The following is a 23,163-nucleotide window of genomic DNA, read 5'->3' as shown; positions in this document are numbered from 1 at the left end:
TCATGGATTGTGATGAGTTGATGGGTGGGATTGATGAACTGGGATTAGTAACACCAAGGCAAAACTGTGTATCTTAGCTAGGCCCATACTGAGAAGGTGATAATCAGGAAACCAGAAAAACAGCCCGTGGTCAGAGAGTAGATAGCAATCAAGATAAACTAATGGTTGTTATCAACCAGATAGATGGTCAGTATTCAAATAAGATGGGGAATACAAGGCTGTAGGTTAGAAATCTCCCTGCCTGCCTAAGGAGAAAAATCATGTTTCCACCTGCTACCCATCTCCTGGCCTAGTCAGGTTTTCATCTGCCCACCTGGGAAGTTGCAAAATACTGTTTCATTTTATCGCACTCCCATCTAAGGTCTCCAATTCCCTGACAGCACTCTACCCTGAGTTTGAATCCTTAGAGATGTGGATAACCTCCCACAACCCCTTAACAAACTCCCACCAGGTCAAGCCCTCTCCATTTAAGGTATTTTGTACCTCCAGTTGTTATTCTTCAAACTCTATTCTCTATCCCTCACAGCCTGCTCCCTTATTCCTACCCTCTTCAATTCATCCCCCTTAATGTCCCACTCCAAAGCTACCAGTTCCTTCCATTGTGCCCTTTGGACTGTCTGCTCCAGAAGTAACAAACTTATTTTCATCTTAAATCTTTCCTTTACCACGCCCTCCATCTTTGGCTCTCACTGAAAGTTGGCTCCCTACTGATGACACAGCCTCCATGGCCACCTTTTCCAGCACTGGTTGCACTTTCACTCTTTCCCCCCAAACTTATAGGTCAAGGTGGAGGAGTTGGAATACTCCTCGCTCTCCATTGCCTCTTCTAAGCTTTCCCTCTACCACCACCACTAAGTAAACTCTTTGAGATTCACTCAATCCATATTCATCACCCAGTCAAACTTTATTGTCTACTACTCTCTAGGACATTTCCCTTCTTTTCTCAATGAATTCAGTGCCTGGCTTACAATCTTTCTCTCCTCCTCAACTCTTGCCCTCGTACAAGAGAACTTCAACATACACATTATTACTTCTGCAAATATCCCAACTTCACAGTTTCTCAATTTACTCATTCCCCATGGCCTATTCCTCTACCTCACCTCAACAACACTCAGAGGTGGTCATATCTTTGGTGTTACCATCAACCACAAATATTCTACTTCCATGTTCTTCAACTCTGAAATTCCCTTCTCTGATCACAATCTGTTATCACTGCACCTCTTCCTCTGTCTTGCATCTTCAAATCGTTCTTCAATGCCAGTGCGACTTTTAATTTTTCAATACCTCAGTTATTTCTTAGTCTATCATCCTTGCCCTGGTGATATTCTTTTTCCTCATCTTGACCCCTTGGTGGACCAGTTTAATTCTATACTGTTCTCTTCTCACAAGATCCTTGGCTTCTTATCCTATTGCTGGTTTTGCCTTGCCATATTTAAGCCTTACATTATTCTCACCCTCCACTGCCTTTGTTCTTCCACACATATAACTGAACATACTGGAGAAAATCGTGAGATTGTGTTGAGTGTGTCCAGTGCAAATTTATGTAACTTAATTTTCAATGAATCTTAGCTATGGCAAAGCAATCCTTTTAAAACTCTCTAATTGACTCACTCTCCTACTAACCGTAGGGGTTTCCCAAACCTTTTATCCTTCCTCAATTCTCCCATGGCATCCCTTCCCCCACTTTCCCTCCAAAATTTAACACTCAGAGATCCTTCATCTCTTTTTCTCCTCATCTCATATCACCTAGATGTCTTCTGCCGCAATCTTTTCTTCACTTCAGTCTCACAGGAAGAAGTAGCCCCTCTCCTTACTAAGACAAACCCCTCTCTATACACAAATGATCCCATTCCATCTTGTCTTCTCCAGCATATTGTGCCCTCTGTCATCCCTATTCTCTTACTTCTCTTCCATTTATCCCTGTTTACTGGCTCTTTCCATATTGCCTGTAAATATTTCAATTCTTTCCTCATTCTCTAAAAACTGCATTTGATCTGGCATGCCCCACTGTCTTTTGTCTCATATCTTTCTTTCCTTTTGTGCCTGATTTTCTTGAGAAGATCATCTGTAGTGGATGCCTCCACTTCCTTTCCTCTCACTCTCTTTTTACCTTTCTACTGTCTGACTTTCAACCTCATTATTCAACTGAAACTGTTCTCTGCAAAATTTTTGATCACTTAATTGCCAAATCTAGTGGTCTTGTCTCCATTTTTGTCCTTCTTGACCTCTCTGCAGCCTCTGACACTGTTGTTGACCATCCTTGTCTCTCTAGGGTTTCTGGACACCACTCTCTCCTAGTTCTCTTCCTGTCTTCTTAGTGGTCTTTGCTGGTTCTTCATCAAGATTATGCCCCATAAGTAAGGATGTTCTTCAAGGCTTTGTACTCACATTCTCCCTCTATTCTACTTCACTTCATGTACTCATCAATTCCAGTGGATTAAGTTATAATCTTTATGTTGATAATTCTCAGATCTACTTATTCAGTTCTGCCTCTCTCTTGAACTCCAGACTCACAATTCTAATCACGTTTTGGACATGTTGAAGTGGATGTGCCATAGACACCTTAAAGTTACTATGTTTAAAACTGAACTAAATAACTTTTCCCCTAAATGCTCCCCTCTTCTGAATTTTGCTATTATTATTAATGTCATCAGTATCCTCCTAGTTACCCAGGCTTGAAACCTAGGTGTCATCTGTGACTCCTTACTTTCTCTTACACTCTCATCTGAATCTTTCACTAAGACCTGTCAGTTTTGCCTTCATAACTTCTCTTGAATATGTCCCCTTCTCTCCTCTGACACTGTCATCTATGCCCTCATCACTTCACACCTGGATTAGTGTAATAGCCTTCAGGTGGGTCTGCCTGCTTCAGGTCTCTCCCAACTCCTATCCATCTTCCATTCACTCATCAAAATGATTTTTCTAAAGCACAGATTTGACTATATCATGCCCCTCTTCTACATCCAATAAACTTCAGTGGTTCCCTATCACCTTCAGGATCAAATATAAAATCCTCTGTTTGGCTTTTAAAGCCCTTCATAAACTAGCCCTTTCCTACCTTCCTATCTTCTTACAGTTTCTTGCACAAGACACTCCATTTCCTCCTGTGCCTTTTTACTGACTGTTCTTCCATGTCCAGGATGCTCTCCCTCCTTATCGCCACTTCCGGATTTCCCTGGCTCTCTTCAAGTTTTGGTTAACACCTTTTATAAGAAGCCTTTCCCTATCCCTCTTTTTCTTTTTTAGGTATTCCAAATATTTTAATATGAGTTCTCTGGAAGGCATTTAAAACAGCAGTTTATGAGGATAAACTGTTGGAGAGAGAGGGAATACGGAACACAGGTGGCCATGGAGCTGAGGAATTTTCTTGAATTAGGGCAGAATCTGAGAGTCCACTGTTTTCTGATCAGCCTTGCGCTGCTCTGTAATCTTGTATTTCTCTTTTTCTGTGTCAAAAATCTCTCCTTCTTGATGTTTAGGCTTACGGAGCCTCTTCTTCTTGAAGTAAGCATCAATCAGATGATTTGGATTTTTTACACCTGAAAGGTTAACCCTGGTAGAGGTGGTGATGACAAATTTCTGATGGGTCCTTCTCAGAGGAACACAGTTGATGGTCAGAGGTCCAGTCACCAGTAGCAAGCCACTAGCCAGCTGCATCAGGAAAACCACTTGCTTGCCCCTGTGGTGGCCAGTGAGAATGGTGCCTGGCTTGATGCTAGCTTGAAGTCTCCTCACATGCTGGCTGAAGGCCTTTTTGCCATGACTTAGCAGCTTTCTAGGCACATCCTTAGTAGGGTAATACCGAGGCATTTTGCAAATCTTTGCCACATGTGTTCCTCCATTCTCATCCCCACCAACTGTCTTGGAGATAGTAGCAGGCACCTTCTCTTTCTTTTTCCTTTCAATCTAGGTTTTTGGTGCAGCATGTTTCTGCTTGTACATGGCTCTCTGGGAATACATTGCAGGCCAGGACTGGTTTCCTACTGCAATGCTTTCGAGGCTTTTTCCCCACCTTTTCAGCCGCATCTTTTTTAATTCTCTTTTTTTTCCTTTTTGACCTTCTTTTCCTTTGGTTCCTTTGGGGATTTTTTGTCTGCCATCTTGAGAGAAGGGAAAGATTCCCTATCCCCCTTAAAGCTAATGCCTTCCCCCTAGTGATGATTTTCAATGTAACTTGTGTATCTCTTGTCTGGAAGTAGTTGCTCATATCCCCATTGGACTGTGAGCCCCTTGAGAATAAGGACTTTTTTCATTTTGTATCGCCAGCACTTAGTACGTCTGCCACACAGGAAGCACTTCACAAATTTTTGTTGACCGACTAGAAACCAGGTAGGCAGGGGTTCAGGAGCCCTAGAGTCAGCATTTGAAGCCAAGCAGTCATCTAAGCAGCTGGATGGCAACCAAAATCAGAATAAAAATGCCAGGCAGAAAGTTAAGAAAGTTGGTAAGAAGCTGGGTTGGTCCTGGTCTTGAGCAGCTCCAACTCTTCTACTTGTCTCTAGAAATCAGGTAGGACATTGGGTCAGAGGCCAAGGATCACTAATGTCATTGTGTGAAGCAAAGCACTGGTCACACCAAGTAGGCCCAAACCAGGAGCCTATCTAAGACCATGTGTCTCTGGTGGGCTTCTCTTCTTCTCTCCATGGTTCCATTGTGTTCCTGATGGAGTCTTTTCTGTTTTTGGTCACTGGGCACAGCAGTCTTTCTTCTCCCTGTACACCTCCCTGCCTCCGCATGCTCAGAGCATGGCTAGACCTACATGGAGTCCAAGAGTAGGCACTTTTGCCTCCTTTTGTCCCCCTTTCTGCATAATAGCTCTCTTAAATATCGGGTGGAAAGTCATTCACTTCCTGTCTCCATCTCCACTGACTGTGGTTTTCTCAGGGGCTATATCTCCAATGTCACTTTGGCCATCTGAACCAATACTGCATCCCTCTGACTTTTCTTTTCATGCTATCGTTGAGTAAACTTTCTTTTTGTTAAATGTTACACGGTCCTCCAAGTGTCTCATTTGTTCCCATCCTGAGATTGGAACATTGGCTTGGACTGCATCAGACTAAGCTCAGAGATGTTAATCTTGCTGTTCTTTCACCCCCAGCTGCCCACTGCTGCCACCTTTGTGGCTGGAAACCATCCAGAGGGAAAAAAGAGATATAGTATTATCATTTTGGTGGAGAGTGAGATAAAAGGGAAGTGAGTTACAGTATTTCCTCTTCCTCTCCCTGCCACTAGCTGTTCTCCCTACCCCCCAATTCTCTCAACCAACCCACCAATCAATCAACAAATCACTTATTAAAAGCATACTGTGAGCCAGACATTGTGCTAGATGTTGGGGATAGAAAGAGAAACCCGAAACAGTCTTTGCCCTCAAAGAGCTTACAACATTAGAGGCAGCTAGGTAGTACAGAACTGGATTAGGAGTCAGGAAGGAGTTCAAATTCTGCTTCAGACCAATGTGACCCTGGGAACGTAATTTCACCTATCTCAGCCTCGGTTTCCTCTGCTGTAAAATGAAGATAATTATAGCAATTTCTTTACAAGGTTGTTGTGAAGATCAAATGAGATGACACATGTAAATTACTTTGTAAACTTTAAAGCACTACATAAATGTTAGTTATTATGTTATTATTGCATACATATGTAAGCATATGGCAAACATATGCAAAATAAATATAAGATAATTTTGTCCTCCACTATACCTCAGGGTAGCTAGGGGGCATAATGGATAGAGTGCCAGGCCCAAAGTCAGGAAGATTCCTCTACCTTAGTTCTAATCCAGCCTCAAATTAGAACCTACGAAAGTCATGTGACCCTCTTTATCTGTAAAATGAGCTGGACAAGAAAACGGCAGTCATTCCAGTGTCTCTGCCCAGAAAACCTGAAAGGAAGTCATGACACAACTGAACAACAGAAAGAACATGGTGTAAACTGATGGGAGGGAGTATGTATGGTGAGAAAAGCATCAGCAATGCTTTTTAAACTTCCTTTCCACCAGTGACCAGTGATTCATGGGCCCCTGAGCTCTGAGCCGAGGAAGCTCAGTCAGGATGGGACAGAATGAGGCAAGTCTAACTTTCACCACAAGAGGGGGATGTTGTTTAAAAGCAACAACCAAACACCTTAGAAGAAATTGTAAAGGCCAAGGGAGGAGAAAGATAACAGGGTGGTGATTTGCATTTTGCCGGGTTGAGAGTTCGAGAAGCTGTTAAGCAGTCTCTATCTGCCAGGTAAGACTTCATCTACACCTGTATGCTCAGATGTGTTATGGAGACTAGATTGGGGGAGAGGAGAGGACAAGGTATGGGTAAATGGCTGTGGTGAGTGATCTTTCTGATTTTTAAAAATCCTCCGAGGGCAAGGCTCTCCAGCTGTACTAAGAATTTTGTTTGTGGTGAAAGAAAACATGAGTACCAGGAGACACTTGCTGGAAGGCCATTAACATTTTTTTTCTCTTGCAATTTTGATTGGTGGATTGGTTTTGCTATTCTTTTCCCGCTGGCCCTTTCTCCCCCAGCAGTAAGGTGTGGATAAGTCTATTGTGTTTCTTGGACGTCACAAAATATGATTATGGTCTGAAGACTTTGTGAATTTATAACGTTGTTGGTGGGGGTCAGAGAGGAGGAAGGTTGGCTCTACAGGTCAGCTGAGTGAGGCTTTGAACTGTGATGATCAATTTCTTCTGCTTAAGGAGATTATGGTCACAACATAGCACCTGAAATTTTAATATGTTGAGGATAGAGAGCTATAGTATCACTTGAGTTTGAGTTAGAAGGTATTCTAGAGATCATCTAATCCAACCAATTTATTTTGCATTTCAACAAACGAAGCACAGAGCTTGTGAAATATCTCCTCCATTGTTAACACTACTGGTAAGTTGCAGAGTTAATTTTTGAACTGGGGTTCTTTAGGGCCAAAATGCATTGTTCTTTCTCCTTCTTGTCTTAAAATGTATAAACCCCTTTGGGATTGAAGGTGTTAAAAACTTTCTCAATTAATACTTTATTCTTTATGGGGATTAATTACTATTTATCTGAGAGCAAGATAAGTATCTGCTGGGAGTTAGAAAAATATTTATTTAGAAAGTCTGCCCCAGTCTTGGACCTGAGCTAATAATGACTGTTCAGTTTGTGAAGTAATGAAAAGGAGAGAGTGAAGCATTGCTTGGAGAGATGGGAACTGAGGAATCAAGTAATGGGGAATTTTAGCATGGCAGAGCAGTCTAAAATCATCCTTTTCCTTGTGGATTCTTTATTTATGGCAATTGAGACTAGATGCCAGTCCTGGGGCAAGTTTTGGAAAATGAGAGAAAAAGGACCTTTCAAATTTGTTTCGCCAAACTCGGGTTGTCACTTTTAATTTCAATGTCAAATCTTACTTTTGAATCCCACAACCAGAGGCAAATCTGAGTGTACTTTCCTCTGGCAGGGATAGTGCTAGTATTGCTGGTGGTATAGACATATCTAATAAGCAAATATTTGAAGAAATGGACCCTGTGATTCCTTTTCATTGGTTATGTTTCTGACCTCTGACATTCACATTTAAAGAGGGAGCAGCATGAAGGAGAAGCCCAGGAAAAGAAGAAAATCATTTATTAAAACAGGAATGGAGCCAGTAATACTTCTTTCTCTGAGTCTGCGTAATAGCTGTCTGTCTGCTGATATGAAAGTCGATCCCAATAAATACAACAAAAGGTGTCAGCTGCCACAAAACTGACTTTTTCTCACTCAGTCTTTAAAAGTATTTTGGAGTGAGATATTTTGGTAATGATAGCTCACATTCACATGTGTTTACAAAGCTTTCTTCTTTGAGAGAAAGGGCTATGGTTTTTTTTTATCTATCGTCCCTTGCACATAATAAGCATTGAATAGATATTTGCTCAATTGAAATGTTTGAGGAAACTGAGCTTCTGGGAGGTTGTGATTGGTCTAGGGTGACACAGATACTATTCTGGAATTGGTATTATAATCTAGGCATATTGACTCTATGACCAGGTCTCAGACCTCACTCATTGTGTGACCTTGGACAGGTCACCTAACTTCTCTTTGCCTCAGTTTTCTCCTCTGTGAAAGGAGGATAATAACACCATGTATCTGACAAGGTTGTTGTGAAGATCAAATGAGGTGATATTTGTAAAGCACTTAGTCATTTAAATGCCCACCATTGTTATTATTGGACTTTATTCCTTCTTAGTTCTCTTGTCTCTTATGTGATGGAAACTTTTCTTTCAGATCTTTTGTCTAGAGTCTCTTGTCCCAATCTTGTCTGGTTTGGATGCTAAATAAACTTCTAAGTTTCTAGTCAGGGTAGAATCAGCTTGGCAAGGCTGCAGTGGGTGTCAGGCCTCATGGAATCCATTTTCCCAGTCATGGTTCCATATATTGGAGCTTCACGATTGCAGTAGGCACTTCTTTCCCTGGGTTCCCAATGGCCCACAAGGACTTTGGAGTTGCCTCCCTTACCTTAGTCTCAATGACTATAATTCCATTAAGATGCTATCCTTGTCTCCTAGTTCTCTGCCCTATATGGCCTCTGAAGACTCTTTCACTGAGAATCAGGGCTCTCACCATGATCTTCCAGTCACCACTTTCTTCAGTGTCTTGGTGATCTCAGTGACTTTGGTGCCTGGAATCTCTTTTAACTGCTGAACCATTCTTTCTCTCTTTTTTTTTTCTGAGGGGAGAAGGCAGGGCAATTGGGGTTAAGTGACTTGCCCAAGGTCACACAGCTAGTGTGCCCTGTGTCTGAGGCCGAATTTTAACTCAGGTCCTCCTGATTCCAGGGATGGTACTCTACTCATGGAGCCACCTAGCTGCCCCCTGAACCATTCTTTCTATCCTCAATGATTCACCTAAAGCAAAGATACTTACAAAAATGAGGGCAGCTGGGTGGGGCAGTGGATAGAGCAGTGAGCTTGGAATCAGGAAGATTCATCTTTATGAATTCAAATATTGCCTCAGATGCCTACTACTTGTGTAACTGTGAGCGAGCCACTTAATCCTGTTTGCCCTAGTGCCTTTTTTGTGAAATGAGCTGGAGAAGGAAGTGGCAAATCACCCCAGGATCTTTGCCAAGAAAACCCAAAATGTGGACATGGAGAATGAGACAGGACTCAATAACTGAGGCTCTGCCCTCTAAATGGAGTTTCGTCTTTTCCATCTCTTCCCTTAGACCGAGCCTCTTCTTTCCCAGAGGTCCGATGGCCACAAACCACTAAGTCTAGGCTACCATCATTCCCTTCCTTGTGTGTGGTACCTGGTGAAACTCCCACCCAGACTTATTCTTCTTCCTCTCCTCAAACAGGGGCCTCTGAAGCTGAGGCAGCTTGTTTGTATAGTGGATAGAATGCTAGACCTTGAATCTGAGTCCCAATCTTGCCTCAGACACTTCCTAGCTACTGTAATCATGGAAAAGTCTCTTATTTATTCTCAATTTCCTCGTCTGCAAAATGGGGATAAAAATAGCTACCTTACCTCCCAGGGTTGTGGCAAGGCTCCAATGAGGTAATAATTGTCAAGTGCTTAGAATAATCCCTTGCATATAAAAAGTGCTCCTTAAATATTAGCTATTATTGTTATTATTATTAAGACAGGGATAATAACAGCATCTACCTCAGGTTGTTGGGAGGATCAAATGAGATAGTATTTACAAAGTGCTTATTGTAATGTGTGGCACATAGTAGGTTCTATATAAATGCTAGCTTTTATTACTTAAAAATGTTTATTGAATCCTATTATCATTTGACTAAAATGTACTTTAAGATTTCATAGTGACAAAGCTGATTTTTAACGAGCAGAGTTTATTTAAAGTACCAAAGACGTATCTGAAAACATTTGTACTTTTTAAATTCACTCTGCCTACATTTTTGACTTTTTTTCAGGAAAACGAATTCAGCAATCTGCTTTTCCCCTATATGGTTTCAGAATTTCTTTCTCTTCTCAGGACTTTATCTGGCCTTTAAGGGGCTTCCAGCTGTGTGGAGTCAAGGTTTCTCTTACCCTCCTAAGGGCAGTAGCAGACTTTCTCTTTCTTCCACACAGGCCTGTCTCTGCACAGCTCCAAGTATGGAGCCTCATGTATATCTAGCATTTTGGTTTTAGCTTCTTCCCTACTCTCCCAAACCCTGACAAAAGTCTCTGGTGCTCCCCAACTATGTCTAGGTGTCACCTTATCTCTGGGTAGGTAGCCCTGGTCCTGGTCTCACCACCTTGGCTCTTCTGTAACAGGAACATTCTAGGTTTAGGGGTTTCTTCCTCTGACTAGATGACTAGCACCAAGCCTTCCAAGAGATCACATTGGTGATAATCCTAAATGAGAAAAAGGAGGAGTTCTGTAAGGTTTTAAAAAATCTTTCTTTCCTCTGGTGCTCTTTATTATTCCTGTGGTAGGTGAGGTTCATGCTGCAGTTGGCTAGAAAATTTCACATTTCTGTCTTTATTGTTGTTATTAATACACTTTTTAATATAGTAACTTTTTCTTGAAAAATTCATATTTCTGCTCTTCAATGTTTAAGAATCTGTGTAGAGGTGGTCCTGGTCAATTTACATATAGGTTTCCCACTTTAGTCCCCTAAATTATCTTTTTATTCTCCCTAAATATATCTTTAAATTTTTCTTGAGAGGTGGGTTAGTTAGTGGATCAATTGCTATAGGGAGCATGGTCTGCCTTCTTTTTTTTTTAAATGAGATTTTTTAGTTTTAGTTTACAACACTTAGTTTCACATGGTCTTAAGTTTCAAATTTTCTTCCCTTTCCTCTGTTTCCCTCCCTCCTAAGATGGGATGCAGTCCAATATAGATTCTACATAAACTTAACCGTTAAACTTATTTACACAATAATCAAGTCGTAAAGAAGATTTGTGACCAACGGAATGAATCATGGGAGAGAAGAAACAAAACCAAAAAAAAAGAGAAAATAAAGAGAGTAAATAGTTTTCCTCAATCTGCATTCAGATTCCACAGTTCTTTCTCTGGAGGTAGCTAGTTTTTTCCATCATGAGTCCTTTGGAGCTGCCTTATATTGCTGAGGAGAGGGAAGTCTATCAAAGTTAGTCATCATAGCATCAATATGTCTGTGGTTGTGTATAATGTTCTCCTGGTTCAGCTCTTCTCACTCAGCATCAAATCATGTAGTTCTTTCCAGGTTATTATGAAGTCCATATCTTCCCCATTTCTTATAGCACAATAGTATTCCATTCCATTTATATACCACAACTTGTTCAGCCATTCACCAAATGATGGGCATCTCTTTGATTTGCAATTCATTGCCACCACAAAAAGAGCAGGTATAAATATTTTTGTACATACAGGTCCAAATCTTTGCCACTTGTGTGATCTCTTTGGGATATAGCCACAGGGGTAGTATTGCTTGGGTTAAAGGGTGTTCACATTTTTATAGCCCTCTGGGCATCGTTCCAAATTGCTCTCCAAAATGGCTGGATCTGTTCACAACTCCACCAACAATGTATTAATGTTCCAATTTTCCCACATCTTCTCCAGCATTTATCGTTTTCCTGTTTTGTCATGTTAGCCAATCTGACAGGAGAGATGTGGTACCTCAAAGTTGTTTTGATTTGCATTTCTCTAATCAATAGTGATTTAGAGCATTTTTTTTTCATATGCCTATAGAGAGCTGTAATTTCTTCCTCTGAAAACTGCCTGTTCATATCCTTTGACCATTTCTCAATTTGGGAATGACATATTCCCTATAAATTCAGCTCAGTTCCCTGTGTATTTTAGATATGAGGCCTTTATCAGAAACATTGGTTGTAACATGGTCTGCCTTCTTTGTGCTTATTCCAGCCTTACCTCTGGGCACTTAGGAATCTGTGGATTGATCTGCTCAAGGAATTCCTTGTCAGTGAATTTTAGGGATTCCATATGCAAATTGGAACTATTTCTAGGTTCTTTTACTTGTAAAAATGAAGAGTCTCAACAAATCTCAGCCTCTGAGAACATCAGGTACTTAGAAGGGACTTTGTTTCTGTATGCTCTGGTTTTTAAATGCACATTTTCCAGCATAATAAGCACTGTATAACATTTCTATAGTGCTTTGAAGTTTGTAAAGCCCTTTTAAAAGCATCATCTCATTTGCTCTTTATAACAAAAGTGGGAGGTAGTTGCTAGGTATTATTATTGCCTTTTGACAGTCAAAGAAATCGAGGCAAGTTAGATGACCTGTTTCTGGAAATGGAGGTAAGGAAGATTTCAGAGGGTAGGTTTGAACCCTTGTCTTTCTGGTTGTAAATCTCTAACACTTGGTCCATATCACTCCACTTCATGTAATACCAGTGAGAGGGATTCAGGCTATCTCATTATCTGCTGGGGAAAGGCGGGCTTTGGTCTTCATGTAGGATGGGATGTAGATGTACCCCTCCCAGAAAACAGAAGAGGGAGACCAGAAAAGAATAAAAAAAATAAATGTGTCTGCTTGAAGTTTGAGATCAGGATAAGTAGGGATGGCATGGCATGACTGTGGTGTGTAGTGAAGAATTGTTGGCATTTTAGTGACATAAGTTTGTTTTTTTTTTTTGGAGTGGGGAAGGCAGGGCAATTGGGGTTAAGTAACTTACCCAAGGTCACACAGCTAGTAAGTATGTCAAGTGTCTGAGGCCATATTTGAACGCAGGTCCTCCTAACTCCAGGCCTTGTGCTGTACTCACTGCACCACCTAGCTGCCCTGACAGAGGTTTCTAATGAATGACTGTCAAGCATTTTTATGGTTGGTTGGTTGTTGTCCTATATTCTTGAAGAGGACCAAAATGACATCACTATGTTAGAATCAAGTTAGAATCAATGTCCAATTAGACCAATAGGAGCTTGGAATGTTCTACCACAAGTTAGGCACAAATAATCCACATGAACATTGGTGTAGATTTTCTAAATTTGTGCGTCTAGTGTTTCTTTTGAGCTACTTGAATTCTGCTTTGCTCACAGAGCACAGGACCTTCTCTAATGAGGGCATGCCATGCTGGGCAGCCCTGTGTCTCTAATGTCATGCAATCAATTTAAAAGTTCTCTAAGCATTGAGGAAATGACCCCATCAACATGGCACTAGAATCATGGAAACTTCCAGTGGGCAGTGACCTCAGTCATATAGTCCAATGCCTTAAAGTGGCTTCAGAGAGCTGGGTTCAAGTTGTCTCTCTGACATATACTGGCTATGTGATCCTAGGCAAATCACTTAACCTCTAAATGACTTAGTCAAGTCCTGAGTAGGTACTGCCTTGGTAAAGGTAGCTCTCTTTGCTAGGAATTCTCCACTAATGAAATCACAGGTCTGGTAGAAAAGAAAACTATTAGGGATGAAAAATGCCTTGTGGAGGCTTGAAAGGAAGCACAGCATTTAACATTTTTTTTCATGCTTTATTTATAGCGAAGGACCAATTGCTTCCATGTGGCTTTATGTGGCTTGCCTTATTGGCCTTTATTATTTGTTTCGCTGGTACCGGGAGAGGCAGGTGATGAGTGACCTTAGAGACAAATATGTCTTTATCACTGGCTGTGGCTCTGGATTTGGGAACCTGCTGGCTAAGCAGCTGGACCTTCGAGGCCTGAGAGTGCTAGCGGCCTGTCTAAGAGAGAAAGGGGCTGAGCAGCTGAGGCGTGAGACTTCAGACAGGGTAGAGACAGTGATCCTGGATGTGACCAAGACTGAGAGCATCACTGCAGCGGCCCAGTGGGTGAAGGAGCGTGTGGGAAATAAAGGTATGAATGAAAGAGAGACATTATATCATCTTTCTTAAATCTTTTAGCACGAAGAAGGGCTATGTGGGGCTTGAAAGCTTCATTTCATTATTTAGGAGAACAGGTATGGCCTTTTGTGTTGTTTACATTTGCTGAACAGTTTACCTTGGAAAATGAGCAGTGGGGATTTGGGGGTGTTGTTTCCATCTTGGGATTAGAGGATTTATAGGCATAATCTTTTTTTAAAAAAAGTAATTCATTAATTTGTTTTTAGTTTTCAGCATTCACTTCCACAAGAGCTTCCCTCCCCAAGACAGTGTGCAATCTGATATAGGCAATACTTACACATTCATATTTTCACATTAGTCATGATATAAAGGAGAATTAGAACTAATTTGAGGAACCACAAGAAAGAAGAAACAAAACAAAATAACAAAAGAAAAGGAGACAAAATAGTATGCTTCAATCTGCATTCAGACTCCAAAGTTCTTGTTCTGGATGTGGATAGCATTTTCCATTGTGAGTCTTTTGGAGTTGTTATAGATTCTTGTATTGCTGAGAAGAGCTGTCTATCAAAGCCAGTCATTGGACAATGTGGCTGTTACTGTGTACAACGTTCTCCTTGTTCTGCTCACTTCACTCAGCATTAGTTCATATAAATATTTCCAAGTTTTTCTGAAGTCTGCCTGCTCATCATTTCTTGTAGCACAATACTATTCCATGACATTCGTGTACCACAACTTGTTTAGCCATTCCCCAATTGCTAGACATCCCCTCAATGTCCAATTCTTTGCCATCACAAAAAGGACTACTATAAATATTTTTGTACATGTGGGTCCTTTTCCCGTTTTTATGATCTCTTTGAGATACTGACCTAGAAGTGGTATGTCTGGGTCAGAGAGAATGCACAGTTTTATAGCCCTTTGGGCATAGTTCCCAATTGCTCTCCAGAATGGTAGGATCAGTTCACAACTCCACTAACAATGCATTAGTGTTCCAATTTTCCCACGTCTTCTCCAATATTTATCATTTTCCTGTTTTGTCATGTTAGCCAACCTGACAGTTGTGATGTGGTACCTCAGAGTTGTTTTGATTTGCATTTCTCTAATCAATAGTGATTCAGAGCATTTTTTCATGTGAGTATAGATAGCTTTAATTTCTTCCTTTGAAAATTGCCCATTCATATGAATTTTGACCTTTGACCATTTACCAATCGGGGAATGACTTGTATTTTTATAAATTTGACTCAGTTCTCCATATATTCTAGAAATGAGGCCTTTATCAGAGACCCTGGCTGTAAAAATTGTTTCTCACCTTTCTGCTTCCCTTCTAATGTTGGTTGCATTGGCTCCGTTTGTGCGAAAACTTTTCAATTTAATGTAATCAAAATCATCCATTTTGTATTTCATAATATTCTCAAGGCATAATCTTTAAAGCACTACAAAGCTTGAGCATGATTGTTCAGAAAGTAAGTTTATAAAGTATTTTTAGATACTGATTTTTATCACAAGGTAAGCATGATAATTGTTTAGGCAGCAACTTATTGCCACTTTTCTTTCTATGTCTGCCCAAATATGTTTTTGTTATGAATAAGCAAAAAAAATCCATGGAGCCCTACAGACATCCCTCCAAATTCTTTGTTTTTACTGTCTGTTGTTGGACATCTATTCCCAGAATGCCTTTTAGGCCTGTCAAACTCAATATATTCCAAACAATTAATTATTTGGCCTCCTAAGACCTTCTCTCCTTTAACAGTATCCTCTTTCCCATCACCCAGGTTGCCAATCTCAGAATCATTCTTTACTCTTTACCCATATTCCATCATTTGCCAGGCCTTGTTAAATCTACCTCATCAATATCTCCCTTCTCCATTGATGTGGCTGGCTACTCTAGTTCAGGTTCTCAATAGTTCTATTGGATCATGGTGGTAGTCTCTTGATTGACATCTCTGCTTTCAATCTCTCCCTCTCTCCGATTTATCTTCCCTATGTTTACCAAAATAATCTTCCTGACCTCTCTCTTGCTCCAGAATCTCCATTGACTCATTGCCTCTGGGATAAGATATAAACTCCTCAGCTTGCCATGTAAAGCCCTTTACAAAGTGGCTGCGGACTACCTTTCCATTCTTTATTGTATGACTTTCTTTCATGTAGCCTGTATCCCAAAGAAATTGACCTATTTGTGGTTTCCTGAGCTTGGCATTCTATCACCTGCCTTTGTACCTGTGAACAGGCTGTCTGTCCTTCATGGCTAGAATGCATTAATGCCATGTAGCATCATTTAAAGCTTAGCTTGGATGCCCCTCACACAGGTAACCTTTCATGATCCTTCTGGATGTGGGCATTTTCCATTTCTGCTCAAATTAGCCTACATTTTTTTTACATGTGGAATGCAAGTTTCTTGGGATTAGGGATATTTTTCATTTTTGTCATTGTATCCATAGTACTTCGCACAAAGCAGACATTTATTAATTGCTTGTTGAGTTTTACGTAGTTGTAACTAGGGTGTACCAACTGTCTGTTGCTCTGCAATGGGGTGGAAATATGTGGTGGCAAAAGCATGGGATTTGATGTGGAAGGAAAAGGATCCAAATACCAACCCTGGTACTTATCTGTGCAGCCTTAGGCTTTGTGATCCCAATGTATGATCACCTTTGCTTGCTTGTGATCAGTCCAGATTCAGCTACTTACACTCCCCAGACTTCTGGCAGTTAGGTGGCACAGTAGATGGAGCATTGGACCTAGCAGGCTTGGAGTGAGGAAGACTAGAGTTCAAATCTAGCCTCAGATGTTTACTAGCAATATGACCCGTGGTAACTCACTTAACCTGTGTCTGTCTCAGTTTCCTCAACTGTAAATGGGAATAATGATAGCAACTACCTTGCAAGGTTGTTAGGGGAATCACAATATTTGTTAGAAAAAAAGTTCTTAGCCCAGTGCTTTCCAAAGTAGACTTAAATGCTTTAGCAAGCTATAAATACTTATTCCCTTGCCTTCCTGTTGGGATCATAACTTTGTTGCTATTTAGTCATTTTTCAGTCATGTCAGACTCTTCATGGCCCCTTTGGGGTTTTCTTGGCAGAGACACTGGAGTGGTTTCCATTTCTTTCTCTAGGCCATTACAGATGATGAAACTGAGGCAAATAGGATTAAATGACTTGTCTAGGGTCACACAGGTAGTAAGTGTCTGAGGCCAGATTTGAACTCAGGAAGAAGAATTTTTCTGACTCTGGGCCTGGTGCTACCTAGCCACTCCCCATAATAGCTGGGGGCAAAGGTATGGAATGAGTGTGTAAGAGTCAGGCAAGTTCATTGTCTCACTGGCCTTTTCAGAGACACTTGAAAAATTTAAGCCTTAGACCTTTTCTAGGTGTGGAATTTTCTTTTTTACATCTGAAAAGACTTCCTTTTTAACATTGAAATGTCTATTTTGGCCCCTAAAAATCTTTTATTTTGCTACATCTCAACAAGACAGACTTAGGTCGTGTTGCACAATAGTTTTTAATTGAGTCCTTAGCCCCTTTATCATATTGTAGTTTACTCCCAGCCACTCTATTGGCTTTAACTGACTCTCTCCATTTTCGACCTTCACTCCTGCACACATATTGCTGAATGAAGATGGAGAAAATCACACAACCACAATGACTGCGTCTACTGCAAATTTATGTCACATAACCTCAATGGGGACTTCACTGCTGCTTGGCAATCCTATTTCTCCCTTATCCATTCACTTTCCCATCCTCCACAGCAGTTCTTCCAAACCATTTCATCCCACCTCAAATCTCCCATGGCTCCCACTTATCCCACTTTTAGCTGAGAACCTTGCCTCATATTTTATAGAAAAAAATTCAAGCCATTCCTTGGGAACTTCCTCTTTCCTCCTCTTAGTCATTTCCTATCACTCAGGTGCTTTTGTCCACTCTCTCCTCCTTCACCCCTGTCTCGCATGATGAAATGGCCTGACTCTTAATCAAGGGTAACCCCTCTTCTTGTGTAAGTGATCTCATTCCATCCTGTCTCTTCCAACAAATTGCCCCCTCTGTTATCCCTACTCTTTCATTTATTTTCCATTTCTTGCTGCTTATTGGCTTATTCCCTACTGCCTACAAATATGGCCATGTCTTCTCCCTTCTGAAAAAAAGTCCACTCGATCCTTGCATCCCCATTAATTATTGTCCTGTACCTCTTTTGCTCTTTGGAGCTACACTTCTTTAAAAGGCTGTGTACAATAGGTGCCTCCATTGTCTCTTTTCCTACTTTTCTCTTATTCCTTTACAATCTGGCTTCCCACACTGAAATTCCACTCTCCAGTTACCAATGATCTAATTGCCAAATCCTTTTCTCAATCTGCATTCTCCTTGACCTTTCTGTAGTCTTTGAAACTGTTGATCACTTTCTTTCCCTTCATACTCTCTTCCCTCTAGGTTTCTCAGGAACACCACTCTGTCCCAGTTCTTCTTACATCTGTTTGGCTACTCTTTTTCTGTTTCCGTTACTGGATCCTCCTCCAAGTCACATCCTGTGGCCATAACTGTCCCTCCAGATTCTGTCCTGGGCCCTCTTCTTTTTTCCCTCTATGCTACTTCAATTGGTGATCTCATAGGCTTTCAAGGACTTATTTTTCATTGTTCTCTATCTATGTTAACAATTCTCAAATCTACCAATCTTGCCTGAACTTCTCTGCTGTCTCCTAATTTTGTGTCTCCGACTGCCTTTCAGACTTCTCAAACTGGATGTCCAGTAAACGTCTTCTGTTTCCCCACCCCCACCTTTCTTACTACTAGGGAAGAGTTGTTGTATTCATTGTGTGTATCATTTTCCTGGTAGTGTTTTCTACTCTCTTCTGCAGTTCATGGCTTTCCATGCTTCTCTGTATTTTACATAGTGGCCTTTTCTTACAGCACAGTAATATTCTGTTACATTCACATATCACACTATATTTATCCATTCCCTAACAATTGGCCATCTAATTTGTTTCCAGGTCTTTGCTACCACAAAAAGTGCTGCTATAGCTTGGTGCATATGGAACCTTTTTTTTTTTTGTGGTAATTGACCTCCTTGGAGTATATGCCTGGCAATGGAATCATTTTATTTATTTGCACAATTCCAAATTACCTCCCAGAGTAGTTGTCTATTCACAGTTCTGCCAACAATGCATTCATGTGCCCATCTCTTCAACAATTTATTTTTCCATTTAAAAAACAACTAAATTTTAAAAATGTTTATATCATCCACATTTCTTTACCTGCCCCCTTACCCACTTGCTTCCAGAGACTCATTCTTTATTAAAAAGAATAAAAAATGAAAGAAAACAATTTAGCACAACTAACCAATATGCCAAAAGTCTGACATTATATGTAGTATTCACATCCATATTCCCCTACCTGTGCAAAGGAAACACAGGTGTCTTTTCACAACTCTTCTTTGGGGCCAAACTTGGTCAATATAATTGTGTACCATTCAGTTTCCACTGTTTGGTTGTTATTCATTCCATCAATATTGTTATAGTCCTGTATATTGTTTTCTTGGTTTTACTTACTTCATTTTGTATCAGCATTTCCCATGCTTCTCAGTAGTGATCATATTCATTATTTTTTATAGTGCAGTAAACCTTTGTGTTTCTAAATATATTCTTGACCTGGTCTCCAAATCTAGAAAAGAGGGAATTTTTGTACTGGATGGTATGCTAGATTCCTTATTAAATTAATCAATAGATTGATTAGGCTATGATCTGTGATTTCATTTGTGTGGAGAAGTCACTTGTATAGAAACTGCCAATGCCAGAGTCAAGGAGGAAAATTGAATAAAGGGGGATAGCATAGGAAGGAGCAAAATATAGTTAGTGTTTCACAAAATGAGTGTTGTGGAAGGATTTTACATCATGATACACATGTGGCTTATGTTGAATTGCTTGCTTTCTCAGGGAGGGTGGATGGGGAAGGAACAGGGGAGAGAATTTGTAAATCAAAGTTTTAAAAACAGATGTTCAAAAAGGTTTTTGCATGCAACTAGGAAATAAGATATACAGGCAATGGGGCATAGAAATTTATATTGCCCTACAAGAAAGTAAGGGAAAAGGGGATGGGGTGGAGTGGGGTAACCGAAGGGAGAGCTGACAGGGGAACAGGGCAACCAGAATATATGCCATCTTGGAGCGGGGTGAGGGTAGAAATGGGGAGATAATTTGTAATTCAAACTCTTGTGAAAATCAATGCTGAAAACTAAAAATATTAAATATATAAATTTAAAAAATTAAAAATAAAAATAAAAAGGAGGAAAAAAAGAAACTGCCAATGGAAATAGGCTACTCACTTGTAAATTATAGTCTTTTAGAGTTGCTTAGAACTGAGAGATTGAGTAACTTATTCAATCAATCAATCAACCTTATAAAGTCCCTACTATGTGCTAGGAACTATGTTAAGTGCTGAGGATCCAAAAAGAGGCAAAATACAGTCCTGCCTTCAAGAAGCTAACAATCTAATGATTATAGGGATAATGTTCATGATCATACAACTAATATATATGAGAGGCAAGGCCCAAACTGAGACCTTACTGACTCCAAGGCTCTCTGTACCGTACTTTATTGCCTCTCATTAAATTGGTTAAGGTTGGAATATATTAGAGTCTATAACTGAGGTTAGTTTAGGTGTGCTCTAACATCCATTTCTAATGCTACATTTTAAGACATTTGTGATTTTGATTTATATCTTGGTAGGACTCTGGGGCCTCGTCAATAATGCAGGAGCTATCTTTCCAGATGTTTGTACTGAGTTGATGACCAAGGAGAACCTTATGAAGACAATGAATATAAACCTGTTTGGAGTAATTGAGGTGACAATGAGCATGCTGCAAATGGTGAAGCAAGCCAGGGGGAGGATTGTCAATGTCTCTAGTGTCATGGGGAGAGTTGCTTTCTCTTCAGTAGCCTACTGCTGTTCCAAGCATGGAGTGGAAGCTTTTTCAGATTGTCTGCGGTAACTATCATTATACTTTATCCATCCAAACATCCAACCATCCATCTATCCGTTTATCCATCCATCCATCCAAACATCCATCCCTCCATCCATCCATCCATCCATCCATCCAGGGGAGAGGGTATGGAGTCAGGGAGAGTATCTTAATTCTCCAAGTAAATGAGTCCCTGAACTAGGGCAGCTCCCATGTGAGTGAGGTGAAAGCGATAGATTTGAGAGATTTTGCCAAGGTAGAATTGATAAGACTTGGCATGTGATTGGATATGAGGAGAGGGTGAGAGTGAGGAGTCGAGGATGTCTTCAGGATAGGGATCTGGGGTGACTAGAAGGATTGTGGTGCCCTCAACAGAAATAGGGAGATTACAAAGAGGAGAGGATTTAGGAAGAATGATAATGAATTTTGTTTTCAATGTATTGAGTTTGAGAGACATACAAGATGTCCCATCCCTCTGGAGAAGTCCAGTGTGTTCAGTTGATGACATGGACCTGGAGTTCAGTCAAATCAACAAGCATTTATTCATCACCTATTATGTGCCAGGAAGAGAAACTAGGAGTGGATATATAGATGTGACTGTCAACTGCAAAGAAAATATGGTTGAACCTACATTACTAAGAGAGAGAATAGAGAGAAGGAAGAGGACCTACAACAGAACCCAGGAGAACATCAATACAAAGGGGGTAAGATGTTTGTGATGATGCAGTGGAGACTGAGAAGTGGCCAGAATGAGGTCTCAATCCAGGAGAGAGCAGTGTCATAAAAACCCAGGGAAGAGCAAGTGTCTAGAAGTAAGTGCTGGTAATAGTACCCAGTACCAGAGATATGTCAAGTAGAATAAAGACTGAAAAAAAGGACACTGGATTTGTCAATTAAGAAAGTTTTGGAAAGAACAGTTACGATCGAGTGATGAGGCTGGAGATGCGATGCCAAGGATTTAGGAAGTGAATAAGTGGTGAGAAAGTGGAGGTAATGAGTGTAGATGGATTTTTCTATAAGTTTCATTTTAAAAGGGAGGCAGAATATAGGACAATAACTTTAGGGCATAGTAAGATCAAATGAAATTAAAAGATGCTTGCTCCATGGAAGAAAGGCTATGGCAAATGTGAACAGCATACTAAAAAGCAGAGACATCATTTTGGCAACAAAGATCTGTATAGTCAAAGCTGTTGTTTTCCCAGGAGCAAGTATGGCTTTGAAAGTTGGACTCTAAGGAAAGCAGAGTGCCGCAGAATTGATACATTCAAATTTTGTTCTGGAAAAGACTTGAAAGTCCCTTGGACAGCAAGGAGATGAAATCAGTCAATATGTGAAGAAATTAATTCAGATATTCACCAGAGGGTCAAATACTGAAGCTGAAGCTTAAATACTTTGGCCATATAATGAGAAGCTAGGACTCATTGGAAAAGATGCTGATTTGGGGAAAGATTGAAGGCAAAAGGAAAAGGGGATGGCAGAGGATGAGATGGATAGATAGTACCATGGAAACAATGAACACGAGCTTGGACAGACTGCAAGAGAAAGTGGGGGATAGAAGGGCCTGGCATGCTATGATCCAGGGGTCATGAAGAGTCGAACACTGCTGCACAACCTAACAACAATAAAGTCAAATGCAATGATTTTTAAGGATGAGGAAGACAGATTGCATTGCATTTTTGTAGGCACAAGGGAAGGAGCCATTGGATAAGGAGAAATTGAAAATTAAGGAAAAAGAGGGAATGATCAAAAAGGCACACTCCTAGCAGAGATGGGATCAAGGATAGAAGTAGAGGAGTGATCGTTAGGAAGAGAAGTCTACATCTTCCCCTAAGAATGAGGATTCCAAGCATAGTTGTATTTGCCCTTGGGGGTTGTGGTCAGATTGAAGCATTGTATGCCTTAAATGGATACATATATGGTCATGTTTCTGCCATCAAGTATTCCACCAACAGGGCTCTCTATCTCTTGGCTCTGGGTATTTTCTCTGGCTGTCCCCCATGCTTGGGATTCTCTCTCCTTATCTCTGTCTCTTGGCTGCCCTGGAGTAAATTCCAGCAAGAATCCTACCTTCTACAGAATCAGGATGCCTTTCCAGATTCCTCTTAATTCTAGTGCCTTCCCCCTGTTGATTACTTCCTATATACAGCTCGTACACAGTTGTTTGCATGTTGTCTGCCCCTCTAAAGTGTGAGTTTCTTGAAGGCAGGGACCCTCTTTTGGCTCTTCTTGTATCCTAGCACAGTGCCTGGATCATTGTTGTTTTAGTCATTCGGTTGTGTCTAACTGTACTCATGGAGAAATCCACGGGGTTTTGTTGGCAAAGATACTAGAGGGGTTTGCCATTTTTTTCTGCCAACTTTGAAATGAGTTACTGAGGCCAATAGGGGTTAAATGACTTGTCCAGGGTCACACAGTTAGCAAGCTTTTGAGGTAGGATTAGAACTCAGATCTTCCTGAGTCCAGACCTGGTGCTCTATCCACTGCACCACCTAGTTTTCACCTAGAACATAATAGCCATTTAATAAATGCTCAGTT

General features: G+C 40.6%; 1 protein-coding gene and 1 pseudogene across 1 annotated transcript; one reads left to right on the top strand and one right to left on the bottom strand.

Moving 5' to 3' along the window:
* Positions 1–3,285: 3,285 nt before the first annotated feature.
* Positions 3,286–4,026, bottom strand: LOC118851282 (annotated as a pseudogene).
* Positions 4,027–13,389: 9,363 nt separating this feature from the next.
* On the top strand, positions 13,390–20,668 carry LOC118850652 (retinol dehydrogenase 16-like). The gene is made up of 2 exons (XM_036760213.1): positions 13,390–13,702; positions 20,396–20,668. Exons 1-2 carry the CDS (start codon positions 13,390–13,392, stop codon positions 20,656–20,658), a joined length of 576 nt encoding a protein of 191 aa, XP_036616108.1. The 3' UTR covers positions 20,659–20,668.
* The last annotated feature ends 2,495 nt before the right edge of the window (positions 20,669–23,163 follow it).

Source organism: Trichosurus vulpecula, chromosome 5 (genome assembly GCF_011100635.1).
Source record: "Trichosurus vulpecula isolate mTriVul1 chromosome 5, mTriVul1.pri, whole genome shotgun sequence".
Classification (NCBI taxonomy): Eukaryota; Metazoa; Chordata; class Mammalia; order Diprotodontia; family Phalangeridae; genus Trichosurus; species Trichosurus vulpecula.
The sequence above is the reverse complement of the archived record's forward strand: the minus strand, read 5'-3'. Positions and strand labels throughout refer to the sequence as shown.

Coding starts and splice junctions, on each gene's coding strand:
- LOC118850652 (XM_036760213.1), top strand. CDS start 13,390: ATGTGGCTTTATGTGGCTTGCCTTATTGGCCTTTATTATTTGTTTCGC. Junction 13,703..20,395: donor GGAGCGTGTGGGAAATAAAG/GTATGAATGAAA, acceptor ATATCTTGGTAG/GACTCTGGGGCCTCGTCAAT.